At 37.3% G+C, this 15,497-nt stretch overlaps 1 protein-coding gene across 1 annotated transcript in view; it reads left to right on the top strand.

The window, feature by feature from the left end:
• Positions 1–15,497, top strand: part of Thsd7b (thrombospondin type 1 domain containing 7B) — an 809,913-nt gene that overhangs the window by 544,433 nt on the left and 249,983 nt on the right. The window contains exon 13 of the mRNA XM_074070650.1: positions 13,362–13,556. Within this exon, the coding sequence (XP_073926751.1) occupies positions 13,362–13,556 (195 nt within the window). The remainder of the gene's footprint in view (positions 1–13,361; positions 13,557–15,497) is intronic.

The following is a 15,497-nucleotide window of genomic DNA, read 5'->3' on the forward strand; positions in this document are numbered from 1 at the left end:
GTTAGATGTGTAAATTGAATATAGTTAGTTACATTAGGTTACTCATTTTCAGTGGTTAATGGTAAAAAATAGGTAATGTTCATGACTTAAGAACTTATAACTGGTGAGAACATTAGAAGGGAATTTTACTTTTAGCTAATTCTAACAAGTAAAAAATACACTCAAGAAATTGAGGTATCACTTTTTTGAAATATGTATCACTTTATGCAAATTCAATTTCACATAAGCACATTGGTAGTTTACATTGAAAAATGAGTCTGAAGTTAAGTGTCATTATTCTGCACAAAAAAAAACCCTTCAACAGCAGCTTTTTCTGTTGCATGAAAATAGGTTTATTTCCTTCATGTTTCACACGTACAACTTCCCAGGAATGCAACTACATACTATATGAAATGAGTTGTTCTTCAATAAAATGGCTTGTTTGAACCACTATATTATATGACTGGTAAGTATATACAGCACACGAGGACCTTGGTATAATCCTCTGAATCCACCATTACTCAGATTTGTATTACAGGATTTTATTATGTTGGAGATTCTAGAACGCACTTGAAGTATAACAAATTTGCTTTTCATAAAGGATGTAGCAAATTCATAGTCTCCAGAGGGACCAACAAGGAAATAAACATAATTTCAGCAGCATCTTGGCAGGGTCTGTGCAGGCAAAGACCAAACAAAATGAAAACAAATGCCTCCTTGACACAGCATCAGCTTTGTGCATAATAGACAATATGCTATAATGATGACTGTAATGATTACATGTAAAGCATGAATACTCAGTGAACTACAAGGGGATTGTTTGTAGAAAAGAGATCATTTTTATTCAGGAGGAGGATAACTTCTAAAAATTTAATGCATACGTTAGCTATAGTTCACAACAATTAATTGAATAGTTTAAAATAGCTAATAGAGAGGATTTTGAATGTTCTCCACACAAGCTATTTAGAAGATGTTTTAAAGTAGCCAGATACACAAGAAAACACAGTGTACTTTGGTAAGTGAGGAAAATAAATGTGGATATTGTGATGATTTACTGCTTCTGTGTAGCAATGCAATAATTAATATCTTGGGTCTTTGCAGTTGTTTTTCAACAGAAAAGACCAAATTATTTCTAAATTTGAGTTTCACATCTCATTTGTTACTTAGTTAGTGTTACTGGAATGACTACATGATGCAATGTTTAGTTTCCTGACAAATGATACCACATACATTATCCAGACAGCTTATTTTGTGGCAGATACAGTTAGAATTTCAGTTGTACTCAGGCTTTTAAAGTCTTACCTTTCACACTCCAAGAATAAGTACATTTAAAAACTCTATCCTTATTTTCTGAAGTGATTTGGCCCAGCTCTCCCCTGAGCCTCCATGCTAGTGCAGCAGATGACTGGAGAACTGCCATCTGTCAACCCCAGAGCAACTGTTAAACACTACCTAGGCCATTTTTTTCTCTTGATTTGGAAGTTAGTTGCACAACAGCTGTTTGCAGAGATACAGGTGAAACTTATGTAAATACTGCCATATTCCTTCAAAACTGGAATAAATCACCTTCCACATGCGGTGTATGAATTACCATATTTATTCTTTCATAGCTGCCAAATACACATTTCCCTCATCTATGTACATAAAATAGGGGTTGTGGAGCATAAAGCTTCGAGTGTATTGCTTAGTTATAGGCAACAGTCTGCAGAATGAAGTGTGCATGAGTTTTTCCCACATATATAAAAGAAATGCCAGAAAGTTTCATACAATTTGAATTGAGGGCTTCATTCAGCATAAGGCACAGAATTTAGATGCGGGAAGTATTTCTGAAGGAATCTGATATGATGTTTTTTTAATGGCTGCGAGAAAAAATTACTTGGAAATACCAGAAAACATCATTTGTTTATGCCTCTAGTGAGGCTGTGGTTTAGAAAAGGAAAGAAAAGGAACCACATTTGTAAGAGGAGTTAGATGACTTCTTACTTTCCAGATTTTTGTAACGTACTAAGAAATTAATTCTAGCCAACACACAAGTCTTAGGTGTTTGGAATATATTCAAATGCAAGTGAATCAAAAATATTTATATAGCTATTAAAATTTAGTATTCTATGTAGATTTGAGCCCTTTTAGGACAGAAATTCTGTTTATATTACTGCTGTGTTTGATAGTCTACTGAGCATATCCTCTAACAGGTGATGGGTAGAGCTCTTATTTGGTAAATATGACACATGGCCTATGTGGATGTCTTATCTTATTCTTAATGGGAGCAAAATTGGAAAAAAAGCTTTACAAATCATAAGTATGTGAAAAGAACTACATTATGCCAGGCATTGAGGTACACATCTATAATCCCAGCAACCGAGAGGCTAAGGCATGATGATTGTGAGTTTCAGGCCAGAGTAGGCTATATAGCAAGACCCTGTCTCAAACTAAACCAACCATTTTTTTAAATAGCCTGTATTAATGACAAAATTTAATTCCTTGCTTATGAACATATGCTTCTATATAAAATTTTATATAAATGCCTTTGAGCATAACTTTGGGAAATGATTTCTTTACTAACTGGTAAATGCTTGAGACTCCTAAGAATTCAAGAAATGCAGTATCTAATTGATATGATTTTGTGACAAGAGATATGGCTGTTTTTTTAATTACATTTATATAAAGCTCAGAGATTGAAATTATGAATTTTGTAGCAGCTTTGTTGTGATAAAGTCACTTTTTAAAATGTATAGTTTGATGAGTTTTGGTAAACTCACAGAGTTGTACAGCCATTATTAATACCTAGCTTCAGAACATTTCATCACCCCCAAAAGAAACAGCATTCTCATTAGCAGTCACTTGCTATTGAAATATTTTTAAGGGAAGAAAGTCAACTGAGGTAAATGCAGATGCCCCAAGGTGCTGTAAAATGAGGGGGTCACTTACCTATTTAAAGAAAAAAAAGGTGCTTACAAAAATCACTCATTCGTATTCACTGCCATATCTTATTTTACAATGCTGTCAAATATCTTACTGAATGTAATTTATATTCATTTATAATGGTTTTCTTCAAAATAGGCTTTAATATTTCTGTACTGGGGGAAGAACTCAGAGAGACCAACTAAGTTGCAGAATGACTGAGGAACTTTTTCCAAAGCTGAATTTTCACAGCATGCCCTCTGTTTCCATGCAAAGTGTATCTTTTGGTATAATTTAGGGGAGAGGGCGATTTCAGAAACTTATCTTGTGGTTAGGCAAGCTACTTTTTGAACTTACATACTTAGTTTGGTTATTCCATTATGGCTGATGGAGATGATTGGTGTTCCAGAGCATTTATTGTCATGTAAACATGACATTTGAGGTGGGGACAACTTTTCATTCTAGAAAAGGACAATTTTGTTTCTTCCTTCTTTGGCCTTTGGAGCCTCCATAGTTACTTCTTCTCCACTCTAGTTCTTAAAGGTGTTCATTCTGCTTACTTGGAAGCACCTGATTCCCTGATTTGACTTTACTTGGGGTGCCTGTGATTTCTGCTCCTGCCAATATTCCCCAAAGTTCAGAGCCAATCCTGATTACACCTGACCACAATTCAAGTATTCCCTTCTGGAATTGGCCCCACCAGATCAACAACCAGAGTTTAAGATCCTCCTCTGTGACCTGCACATATATTAGTCATTCTTTATATCTAATTTATAAATTATTTGTAATTTTATTTTGTTCTCTTTTTATCCTGGAGTGTTTACTTATGTCAGTATTTTTCAGTGACGGGTCAAATAGCTTGAAGCCAAGAGCCCAAGCTGTACACATTTCTTTGGTTAACTGGGAACACAGAGGCTCCAGGGCTCAACAAATGCCTTGGAATAAAGCAAAGAGGCATTTTCAAGTGTACCTTCTCAATCTTATATTAGAACATAAATAAAATGCTCCCTAAGTTACCTAAATATGTGTTATTAGCTTACTAGCATTTCTTATTTACTTCAAAATTCTTCTTTTTTGAGAGAGTAAGAATCATTGGGGAATATGTTTCTGACATGCAAAATGAGTTTTATCTTTCCATAAGCAAGCTTGTAATTGGCCTCCTGCCGCCACGCAGCTTCGCATTTGGTACTTACGAGTCAATTAAAGCACCCTAACAAGCAATTGCAGGTTTACTGTTTAATTCAATTTCCACAACTCACGCTGTTCCCCCTTGCATATATGTCAGTCAGCATGTAATCATAAGCACATAGTTTCCTCAAACAGTAGTTTTGAAGAACGGGGACTCCAAATACTCTACTTGCACACACTGTGCACCACAGAGAGAGAGAGAGAGAGAGAGAGAGAGAGAGAGAGAGAGAGAGAGGGGGGGGAGAGATTAAATATAGGGGGAAACGGAAAATGAAAGCATTTGGGATATGTCATGAACTGGCTTTATCTTCCAAATGGATAAAAACAAGTCAAAATGTCTTCTCTACAACTTTCAATTGTCATAGAAAGAGAATGGCTGGGATATCTTCTGCATGAGTTAGAATATGTAGAGTGATTGGTTAGTTCAGCTCAAGTGATTGATGTCCAAAGAGGAAGAACTGGAGTTTGGTCTTGAGTAAGCAAGTTGGCTTGGTGAGGCCAAGGTGCTGTCCATCTCTGTACCATGGAAATGTTGGTTCTAGATGGCCAACTTCCCTTGTTCCACCTTTTATTAACAGGGCATTTGCCCTTATCTCATACCAGCAGTAGCCTTCTGCAGAGAGGACTAGAACAATCTTTACTCCTTCTCTGCAGCCTAAATAATTGGGCAGAGATAAATTGGGAAGGCTCTGTTCCAAACAGCAAGTCAGTGACAATATCAGTGTGCATTCTAACTTTGTTCTGTATTGGCTCTTAAGCATAATGTAGAATGTAGCAGTGACCCATGGAAGATGTGGTTCCCTGGTGGTGGACAGTTCAGAGCATGTATTTATAGTAGGGTCAACATTGCACAATTCCTGGAAATGACAGCATAGAGTTAATCTTGTTTTCCAGGATGAAGGACTTTCAATTCATTCTAACTGTTCTTACACCAGTCTCAATCTTATTAATATTCTTTTAAAGGAATTCTCCCTTCCTTTGTTTATAAGCCACCATTGGACCATGAGAGTTGGGTGGGAGAAAGTATATTTGCATTTTCCAGAATTCAGACTGGCCAAAATACTGGTATTTGTCATTTGAATATACCTTTGTTCAATGCATACGTATATTCATGATTATGTTTGATAGATAACAAGAAATAAGTCTGTTTGTTTACCTTATAGAAACTATGGAAGGGTATGTGGAGAACAGGTTAGGCAGAAGAAGGAAATCAATCAGGGCAAACGAAAAAACAAGGAATGAAAAAAAATTAGTTTGTTGTGAAAGCAGGAAATGGGGAAACTGAGTGTCATTCTGCTTTTCTATCACTGGTAGTAGGTGATGCAGGTTTGACGTCCACTCTAGTGGATATGGTAATACTCCATGGATAGGCTAAATAATGGGTGTCAAATGACCATGTCCGAATCTGGAGAACCTGTGATTATGTTAACTTCCATGGCAAAAGGGGTTTTGTAGATGCAAGTGAATTATGACACCTGAGATGAGATTATGCTGGATTGTTTGAATAGCTACAATGTGATTATAGTGGTCCTTGTGAGAGAAAATCAGGAGGTGATGCTATGATGGAAGCTGAGAGGCAGATAGGTGTGGATTTGAAGATGGAGGAAGCATCTCCAAGAGGAACCAGCCTTGCTGCTGCCTTGACATTAGCCTAGTAAACCTGAATTTAGATTTCTGACCCTTAGAACTTCAAGAGAATAAATTTCTCTTCTTTTCGTTCATTCCACATGGTGGACCATTTGTTACCACAGCAATAAGCAACTAATGCCTTCTGGAAACAACAAAAAAAATCACAAGGAACTTTCTTTATACTAAAGGACTAGTAGTGTTGAACTGTCTAGTAAAGCCGTTAAGACATTCATCACTTGATATCTAGCTTCTTCCCCTAGACACAGCTCAATAATCCCTGCCCACTACTCCGTGGTGGATTCCAAAGAATCCATCTATCTTATTTCATAGAACCCTAATTCGTCTCTTTCATTAATTAGAGACACATCAGTACATAAGCCAAGCACAGGCCCAGCACTCCTAAGACTCAGCAGTGAAGCATGTGAATGGAAGGCTTCATCTTTTTATAATGCTTCTTAATTTACATGCTTAATCACATTTCTTTCTCTGCATCTTGTCTTCCAGAATGACTTCAGGGAAAGAGACAATATAAATGCCACTTCAGAAGGGACAGGGATGTATTGTGAGGGAAATCTCTTTTAGATAGTAAGGAGAAAAAGCTCTTCTTTTCTTGCCAGGGTAGGTGATGAGAAGGAAAAGGGAGGAAGGAGAGAGTGGAGCAGAAGGAATATGGGTCAAAGCTTTCCCTGACTCAGGACTGAAATTTGACTCAGGACTCAGGTGGAATTTGACTAAGAAAAAGGAAGCAAGCTGAAATGTTTCTGCTCAGTGTCCTGCTCAGAGCTCTTGTAATGAATGCCCCACAGGGGTTTCATTCAGCATGGTTATGGGTCTGAGCTGACAGGGTGGGGGCGAGGACCTTAACACCTCCCTAGTGCTCCTGAGTTTCTAGGCTGTATCATCTCCAGAAGTCGGAGAGTGTGGCAGCTGGTGATGCTGAGTGGCAGGCTTCAGAGGAGAGCCCACCCTGTACTACCAGGGCCACTCATCACATGGCCCCAGAAGGCTAGACCACACCAGCAGACTCCAGGGCCAGGTGAGAGCCCATCAAATCAGCTGAAAGATGATGCTCCCCGACCAAGCTGGTCATGAGATCTTTAGCCATAGTATTTCACAGTAAATGTCACTAGGGCAAGCCTCCACCAGGAGTACAAGGGCCCTTCTCATTACGAATGCTAGCAAAGACCTTCATGCAGGTCTGAGGCCTTCACTGACTGTCAGAGATGTTGAGAACCCATCTTGTGAGAAATGGAAGTGGCTGAAAGAGAAAGAGTAACCATTCACCTGAAAACACTCTTTTAAACAGAAGCGAAGCAAAAATAGCCAGAACTGGGATGAAGTTAATCGGCATTTTTACCTTTCTTGATTACATAGCAGGATGGGAGCTCTTGAGGAAGATCAGTAAATCAGGCTATAATGAAATAGTTACAGTGGAGTGCACTAATGCCCCTTTTAGGCTTAGCAAGAGGGCTGGTCTGCATGCCTTCGAGGTCTACTCTGACCTTTTTCCAACAGTGTTTTTTTCCACAAAAGCCCCACTAAAGCCTGGCTCCCGACCTAAACTCTGTACAGGACTCAGGACCCTGGAATTCCCATCCCGTGACCACACCCCAAGCCAGCCTTCAGAGCCTGCGGGATCTATCTCAAAGACTGACTTCTGAAGAAAGCTTGTATTTCTAGTGTATCTTAGCCTGAGGAGTGGACAATAGGTGGCAAGTCTGTGAATGTGGCACTGGGGGTGACTTGGGGGAGTGACTGTAGCACCAACTCACATGAGCAAGAAGGTCCATTCTGGGACAGAATTCAGCTGTTGGTGAGAAGAGTAAGGGCAGGACTGAGACACTGTGTTTTCTCACTCCAGCCTAAAACCCAAAGTCATGCCAGAATTCTTCATTGAACTTAGCTTTGCAAGTCATTATGAAGACCTATACAACCAATCTATTATATGTCTGTACATTTCAATTACAGCTTTTAACTCTTTGGACTTGTGGTTGTGAAATACCTTGTGTTTTAACCCTGGTCCCTGGTGTAATCAATAAATTTGCACTTCCACTGCACAGGCACTGGACGTGTAATTAGCAGTAGCATAAGTCTTATTAAAGGGGAAATAAAAGATCTATTGAAATTAGTAGCAAGAATGGAAAGTCAGATCTTCACATCACTTGTTTCTCTACATAGGAGTTGTGGGCTTCCAAACCTCTGACCTGCACTGTCTGTTTTCACTGGATGCATCCTACTCACCACTCACATATTATTACTTCCCAAAAGGCTCTGCTGAGATTCCAGTGCCTGAAGCCCTGGTGCTGTGCTCTTGCAGCCCCCTGAGTGTTGTAGATTCTTATTTCCATGTTTCTTCCATCTATGTATGCCAGACCACTATGACATGCATTAGTTGGGATGCACACTAGGCATATGACACACGGACAAGGGGTATGAAGGTTGTGGAGCTGATCAGTTGCTGCCTACCCACTCAGCTCTTGAATGTGGGTATAAATTGAGCTCTGTATGTGAACTGTGGTGGCCCACATTTTTAGGACAGCAACTCTTTATAGATAGAGCACTTCTAGTTTTCTATCACGTCCCTCCCATTTCCTGGAAGCCATGGCCTTTTGAAAGAAATTCTTTCTACCCTTTTCTTTCGTTGATTACACTTGAACTCTGGTCAGAAGCAACTTCAGGAAAGTAATTTGAGAGTCTTTGGTGAGAGTGATGACTGTGGACAAATAAGGATGGAACATCCTTATTTTGTCTTCCCAGACAGAGCATTGTCACTTCTTATCATAAAGCCAGTAACCTCTGCCCTTTTCATATTATAATTGAATAGAAGAAAAACTTATCACAGCATCTTTAGCTATCAAAGCTTAGAGGTGACAGGGGGGTAGGGAGACCAGCCACTTAGTAATAGTTAATAATCTGCTGATTTTCCTTATCTTTTAAGCTGCCTGACCATCACGTTTTAGTGACAGTTATTTAAAAAATTAACTATGAGACACACTGAAAATTCATATAGGTACTTGATTTAATTCTTTTTTTTATTATTTTTTTCTTTTATTATTCATATGTGCATACAAGGCTTGGGTCATTTCTCCCACCTGCCCCCACTCCCTCCCTTACCACCCACTCCACCCCCTCCCTCTCCCCCCCAACACCCTCAATACCCAGCAGAAACTATTTTGCTCTTATTTCTAATTTTGTTGTAGAGAGAGTATAAGCAATAATAGGAAGGAACAAGGGTTTTTGCTGGTTGAGATAAGGATAGCTATACAGGGCATTGACTCACATTGATTTCCTGTGCGTGTGTGCTACCTTCTAGGTTAATTCTTTTTGATCTAACCTTTTGTCTAGTTCCTGGTCCCCTTTTCCTATTGGCCTCAGTTGCTTTTAAGGTATCTGCTTTAGTTGCTCTGCTTTAAGAGCAACAAATGCTAGCTAATTTTTTAGGTGTCTTACCTATCCTCACCCCTCCCTTGTGTGCTCTCGCTTTTATCATGTGCTTAAAGTCCAATCCCCTTGTTGTGTTTGCCCTTGATCTAATGTCCACATATGAGGGAGAACATACGATTTTTGGTCTTTTGGGCCAGGCTAACCTCACTCAGAATGATGTTCTCCAATTCCATCCATTTACCAGCGAATGATAACATTTCGTTCTTCTTCATGGCTGCATAAAATTCCATTGTGCATAGATACCACATTTTCTTAATCCATTCGTCAGTGGTGGGGCATCTTGGCTGTTTCCATAACTTGTGGGTGCGCACCCCAGCTCCCGCCAGAGCCTCTCCAGCCCACCCGGCTTATTTACAGTCTCAGGAAGGATCCCTTCCCCCAGATTTAACAGAGAGGGGGGACACAGTACCCATTTCTGCTGGAGATGACCACCTCAAGTAAGGGAGGCGTAAAGATGTGATTATGGCCAGAACTCTTGCATGGAAATGTTCAGTTTCTTCACATGAAAGTCTTTGTTCAGTATTGTTTAGTATCTCAAACCTAAGTGCTTCTGGAAAGAATTCCCAACAGGCCTCAGCTTTTAGTTTCTGACTTCCTGGGGTTGTGATCTTACATGATAGCATATAAGCCTCATTTTTATAGGTGGTAAGTAGAACACATAATTTAGCACTTGAAAACATAATAGATAATAGCCTTGGGAAGGCTATGCAGTCTTTGCAAGAGGCTGCTGACCTTAAGATTGTAAGTCAAAGGAGGCTCCAATCATGCTTCTTAGGGTTCAAGAGGCTCAAGAGATTTGAAAAATCTTCCTGAGCCAAGAACCAAGAGAGCTGATGGTGGACTCTTCCTTCCTGCAATTTCTCATGCTCCACTTCCAAGAGCTATTTTCATGATAATACATTGCTCCATAAGTATTGAGTTTTTTTGCTAAACACTTATCTGTCAATCATTCCCATTTCTTGAATAAATCTAGTCTAAAAAAAGTTAATAATAAAAGATAGATTCATCTTTAGTTTTATTTGATACCAAAGCCGATATTTTTATTAGCACACTCTGCTTTTATTTTGCAGAAGAAACCGATTTAAGAAGACTATGTATCTTTATAGTTTATCACAGGAAGGTATTGTAATTCATATGTGATTAACATTTTAAAAATATTTTTGCCAGTGAATTATACAATGCAAGGACTTCCAAATTGTTGGTAGCTTCTCCTTTTCCACAAGAGAGTGTGTCTTCTGTTTTCATTCCTTTGAGAGTCTGTTTTATTTCCTGTGCTGATTTTACAGTGCTATAGTCTTTTTTACTATTTCTTCAGATTTTCTCACCACCTGCTAGCATAGTTTGGAATACTTATTCAGTAAATGTTTGTGAATTAAGTGATTTCTTTTATATTAGAACATTCCCAAGGAGGAAAAATTTTTTTCATTTAGCTTGTTCATGTTTTCATTTCTAGTGATTCTTCTCACATTTGAAATTAGAATCTTGAACTAGAAAAAAATCTGAAAACCATAATTTCTGGTCTAAACTGATAATTGCATGGCCTGTGACTTTTCAGTTGCTGCCCATCCTTGGGATTCCATTAATAGAACCATGGCCCTCAGGCTAAAACGTTGCATGGATTCTGTGGCCCTTGTAGACCTCGATGTCTGCATTAGACCACATAGCCACACCAGTTTGAATAAGAGTGATGGGTCTGGCTTGCTTGGCACAGACCTATTAATGCAGCGAATGTGCTGAGGTCATATCTGATCTATTGTAAATGAAGCAGGTGAAGACTCAAATGAGGTTTTCTCTGTCTTTATGCTTCAGATACTAAGGATGGCAAAGGGACCAATTTTGTTCTACAAAATTGGAGAACAAGAGGGCAGAAGAGGGCCTGCCCAGGGCGAGTTGGTACCAGTCAGAGTGAGGAAGTGGTAGGGAACTGGGGTTGGGGTGAATATTGTCTAAAAACTGTGTACACGTGTATGTAAATGCAAAAACGAAACCTGTTGAAACTATCCCATGAATGCGGGGGTGACAAAGAGAGTGGTGGAGGGGACGAATTCAAGTATGATATTTTTGATACATTATAATTAGTTTTGTAAATGCTACAATGTACCCCGACCCAGCACAACAATAAAAATGCAGTATATTCTAATTTAGGTGTTTTATAGAACTTCAAAGTATCATTAAATTTTTATTTACTATAGCTTTCAAATTCTAAATGTATTCAAGAAAATTTATAGAAAATTAAGAATATATTTTAAAAGAATTTCTTGTCATTAAAAATTCTCATTTATATCACAGTAGAGGATCACATTTCAGATAGCAATGCTTTTTTAGAGTATTTAAAATTCCTTCCCATGTTATTTGGTCATTGTCATCTCGGAAAAAAATTTACTTGGCAAGACAAAATTTTCTAAATTGACTCCAAATTGGTTGTCTAAACATGCAATTCAAATAACATTTGCTTGCACCCTACTCAAGATAATTTATTTTGGTATGTTCTTCATTAATGACTGCAATATTCCCAACAAAGAAAATGCAGGTGATGTTGGCTTGGTATGTGATGGATTTTGTTCTTAGGATGTGGATAAAAGCAAAAACAGAAAGTAATTGGAATGAATAGCTCCACCTGCTACAGACCAGATGTACACACTGAGAAGTATTGTGTGTGCATCCATTGTCATCTTAGCAAATTCCTTGGCCCTAGAGCACTAGATGGCTTTGGCTGTAGTAAGATTTATGGTATTCAGATAGACTTGTTCTTTATTGTGCTCATAATAAAGAAATTCAGAATGTAAGAAAAATGGGTAACTGAAAGGAGCCTCTTTGTATTCTTGCTCTGTATTAAGGAGGTTTATATAAAGATTTCTGTACAACCTCTATCTTGTGCTGAGATTTCTTTGTTCCTTGTCACATGGCAAATGTTAAGGAGTTCTAATAAAAATAAACATACACTATGAATTTTTTTAGGATGATGAGTTCACAAATATTGATTAACAAATACCCTGTCCAGTGGCACCTGCCAAATATGGGCAGTCAATACAGGCTGAATCATAATCATATTGGACATTTAGAGATAAAAATATTCCTAGACTTTTTTCCCAGACATACTGATACTGCAAAGTTGGAGTGATGCCATAGAAACCGTGTACTCAAAAGTCAGCCACGTTAAGATGTAGTTTAGAAGAGTGGATCACCACTGGGCTGGTTTTGCTCTCCTTTTGATCCAGGAGACATCTAGAAAAGTTTGGGGACATTTTTGGTTGTCACAACTTGGAGAGGACATGTGCTACTGTCATCTAATGGTTAGAGACTAGGGATACTGATAAATATCTTAGCATTCTCAAGACTTGCTCAAATACCCACAAAGACATTGTCCAATTTAAATTTCAGTAGTGCTGAAGTTGAAAAATGCTGATCTAGTGAATATTAAGATACAGTTTTACAGAGTTTGTAACTAATCACGTGAATAAAAGATGCACCAAAGTATCATGCATTTATAATCAAATAAGATAAATGACATTAATCCAAGGAATCAAATAAAAATTTAAGTGAATGTTTATAAATATTTTACCTCAATATTGTTAGTAATTCTATGATATGACTTAGAGATATGATATGACTTAGTTGAAAAGCTTGTGAGAGAAATTTTGAGAAGTTAATTGCCACTGATAAGATATTTGTAATGGGATTATCTGGGTAGATTATGAGTGTTAAAAGGTGATTACATTTTTATCTAATTCTTAAACATTAATAAGGAAAACAGCTTACTTATAGACTGAAGAAATTCATTTAACTAACTAACCAAACATACAAACAATAACCAAGACTAGGTAAAATCCAATTGATGTTCTTTAAAACAGTTTTATCCTATTTTGTCCTCATTCCACTCTCTCTCACAGAGTTTCTTTCCTAATTTTATACCATCTCTAGAGATCAGATGTTCATAAGCAGGAAGTATAATAAATTTCTGGAAGTTGTTTTGGTTGCTGTCAATGCAGGGTTTAAATTAATAATGAAACCAATTAAATCCTCAAATATGTCCAATGGCAACAATAAAAATTTCATTTCCAGGGAGCAATAAGGTTAATCATGTTGAAGACTGTATGCAATCACAATATAAAGCAAATTTTCAAACACTAGGGAGTTCTACTATTTTGTCAAAGAACCAGCTGCTGACTGATTTAATCAAAATAATAACAAAAGAATCCATGCTTTTTTTTCCCTTTTAGCTGTCTTATGCCTCTCTGATGATAACCAGTCAGCAGAAATGATGGAATGTCTCAAGCAGACAAATGGCATGCCTCCCCTTGTGCAAGAATGCACTGTCCCATGTCGTGAAGACTGCACCTTCACTCCTTGGTCCAAGTTCACACCCTGCTCCAAGAATTGTGAAGCCACCCAAAGTAGGCGGCGGCAGCTCACAGGTAGGGTGTACCTGTCGCTGTCTGGCTTCAGACAAGCTGTACTTCTCTTCATCTCCCAAGTAAAATATAAGCTCCAAATGAAAAGACAAAAATTTGTGTCACTATCTCCCTTTTCCCTCCAACCTTAGTACATATCCTGAAAACCTCAAGCAATGCCTGATACCTAATATGCACCCAGTTAATATTGTGAAACAAATGAAAGATACTAATCATTTTATGATTATACAGTTCTTTTCTATATAGTTTTGCAATATGTTTAGTCATAAAGTGAATTTATACACGAACTTCCTTCTAATTTTATTTTTTGTGGCTACTGGGATTTGAACTCGGCTTTACACTTACTAGGCAAACATTCTACTATTTGAGCCTCTCCCTAAACCATTTTTTTTTTGCTTTAGTTATTTTTCAGATTGTGTCTTGAGCTTTTTGTCCAGGGCCACCATCAGAGTGTGATCACCCTACATAGCTGGGATTATAGATGTATTTCACCATACTTGACTTGTATACCACCTTTTTTTTTTGAGTAACTAATAGCAAGGTTTCTGCTGTTTTGTTAGGATTTTGGGATACTTAAAAGATGTTGCTGCTTTAGGAAGAACATTAAAGGCAGCGCTAACTTGCATTTATTCTTTTACCATAACCTTACAAGTAATTTGACCATTTAAAATTTTAATAAAGTAAAAATCAAATAACATACATAGATTATACTTTTGTGGTATATTATTATTTGTCAGTGCTGGGTACATCTGCAAAAGATAATTAAAATTAGAGAAACTAATAGTTTAATGGAAATCCTGAAGCAATTCTTGCCTGCAATATACAAATAATGGATGCAGTAGTATATTTTATTACTTTCTAGAAAATATGCTAGAACTTTTTTTCACTGCATGTGTATTTGTATATGAAGAAGGCTGAACTTCATGAATGGAGAACCAAAGAAAAATGCAAGGATAATCATTGAGTTAATAAATAATTCATGTTGTCATTGAAGAATTAAACACAGATTCCCATTTGCTCTCAAGAACCGTTTAAGCACTAGTTCTGGTTTCATGATCCCTTTGAAAGCATTGCATACCTGATCACATTTATAATTTAACTTGGTGTAGTGTATTTACGTAATTGACTTGAGCTTTCCATGATTTCTGCATACAAGCTAAACGACATTCGTGAGTGAAGGGGAAATGTGTAAGCACAATGGAAGCATCCAACGGGATGTGCTATTCTTTGTGCTGTCTTGTCCACGAAGTGTGTGTACATGTATCTTTATGCAACATTGTTTTACATTACTAAGATAAAACAAATTTCTTTAAAAAAAAATAGTGGTATACAATGTGTGCGCTGGATAATTTGAAGTTCGGGAACCAGTTTCCTGACATTTTGCTTGCATGTACATCCGTAAGACATCAGAAGCCATTTTCCTAGCAGGATGTTTTTGTTTTTTAATCTCTGAGATGAGAGAGGTCTTATGTTAAAGGCAAAGAAAGTTTCTAATTAGTGACCAGCTTTTATTCTTTTCTTGACGATTGCTAATGATATTTGGCACCTACAAAATGAACTTGGAAAATTCTAAGATATTAAGTCATTTTACAACTAGCACCATTTGTGTTATGACTTGTTAAAATTTTAATGAATTTGGCTTTTATTTAAAATGTACTTGTTATTAAGTATTGAAAAGATCTTATGGCTTCAAGTTAACAATTAGCTATACTAAAAACTGTTTAGAATTTATGTTCTATTTTATTAACTGATAAGCTTTTAGGTGGTTGGTTGATCTTTATGTGTCTTCATATCTAGGCAATGACAAAATAATCAATTTCATGGAAAAAGGAAATGAGTCAGAAATCATTTAGAATCCATATTGAATAAAACCAAAAAATAAATAATGAATTAAAGTTTTTCTGCTTTTCAAGGTTTATTTGTATTGCTGTGACATTAATCCTT

This window comes from Castor canadensis, chromosome 4, assembly GCF_047511655.1.
Source record: "Castor canadensis chromosome 4, mCasCan1.hap1v2, whole genome shotgun sequence".
In the NCBI taxonomy this organism is placed as follows: Eukaryota; Metazoa; Chordata; class Mammalia; order Rodentia; family Castoridae; genus Castor; species Castor canadensis.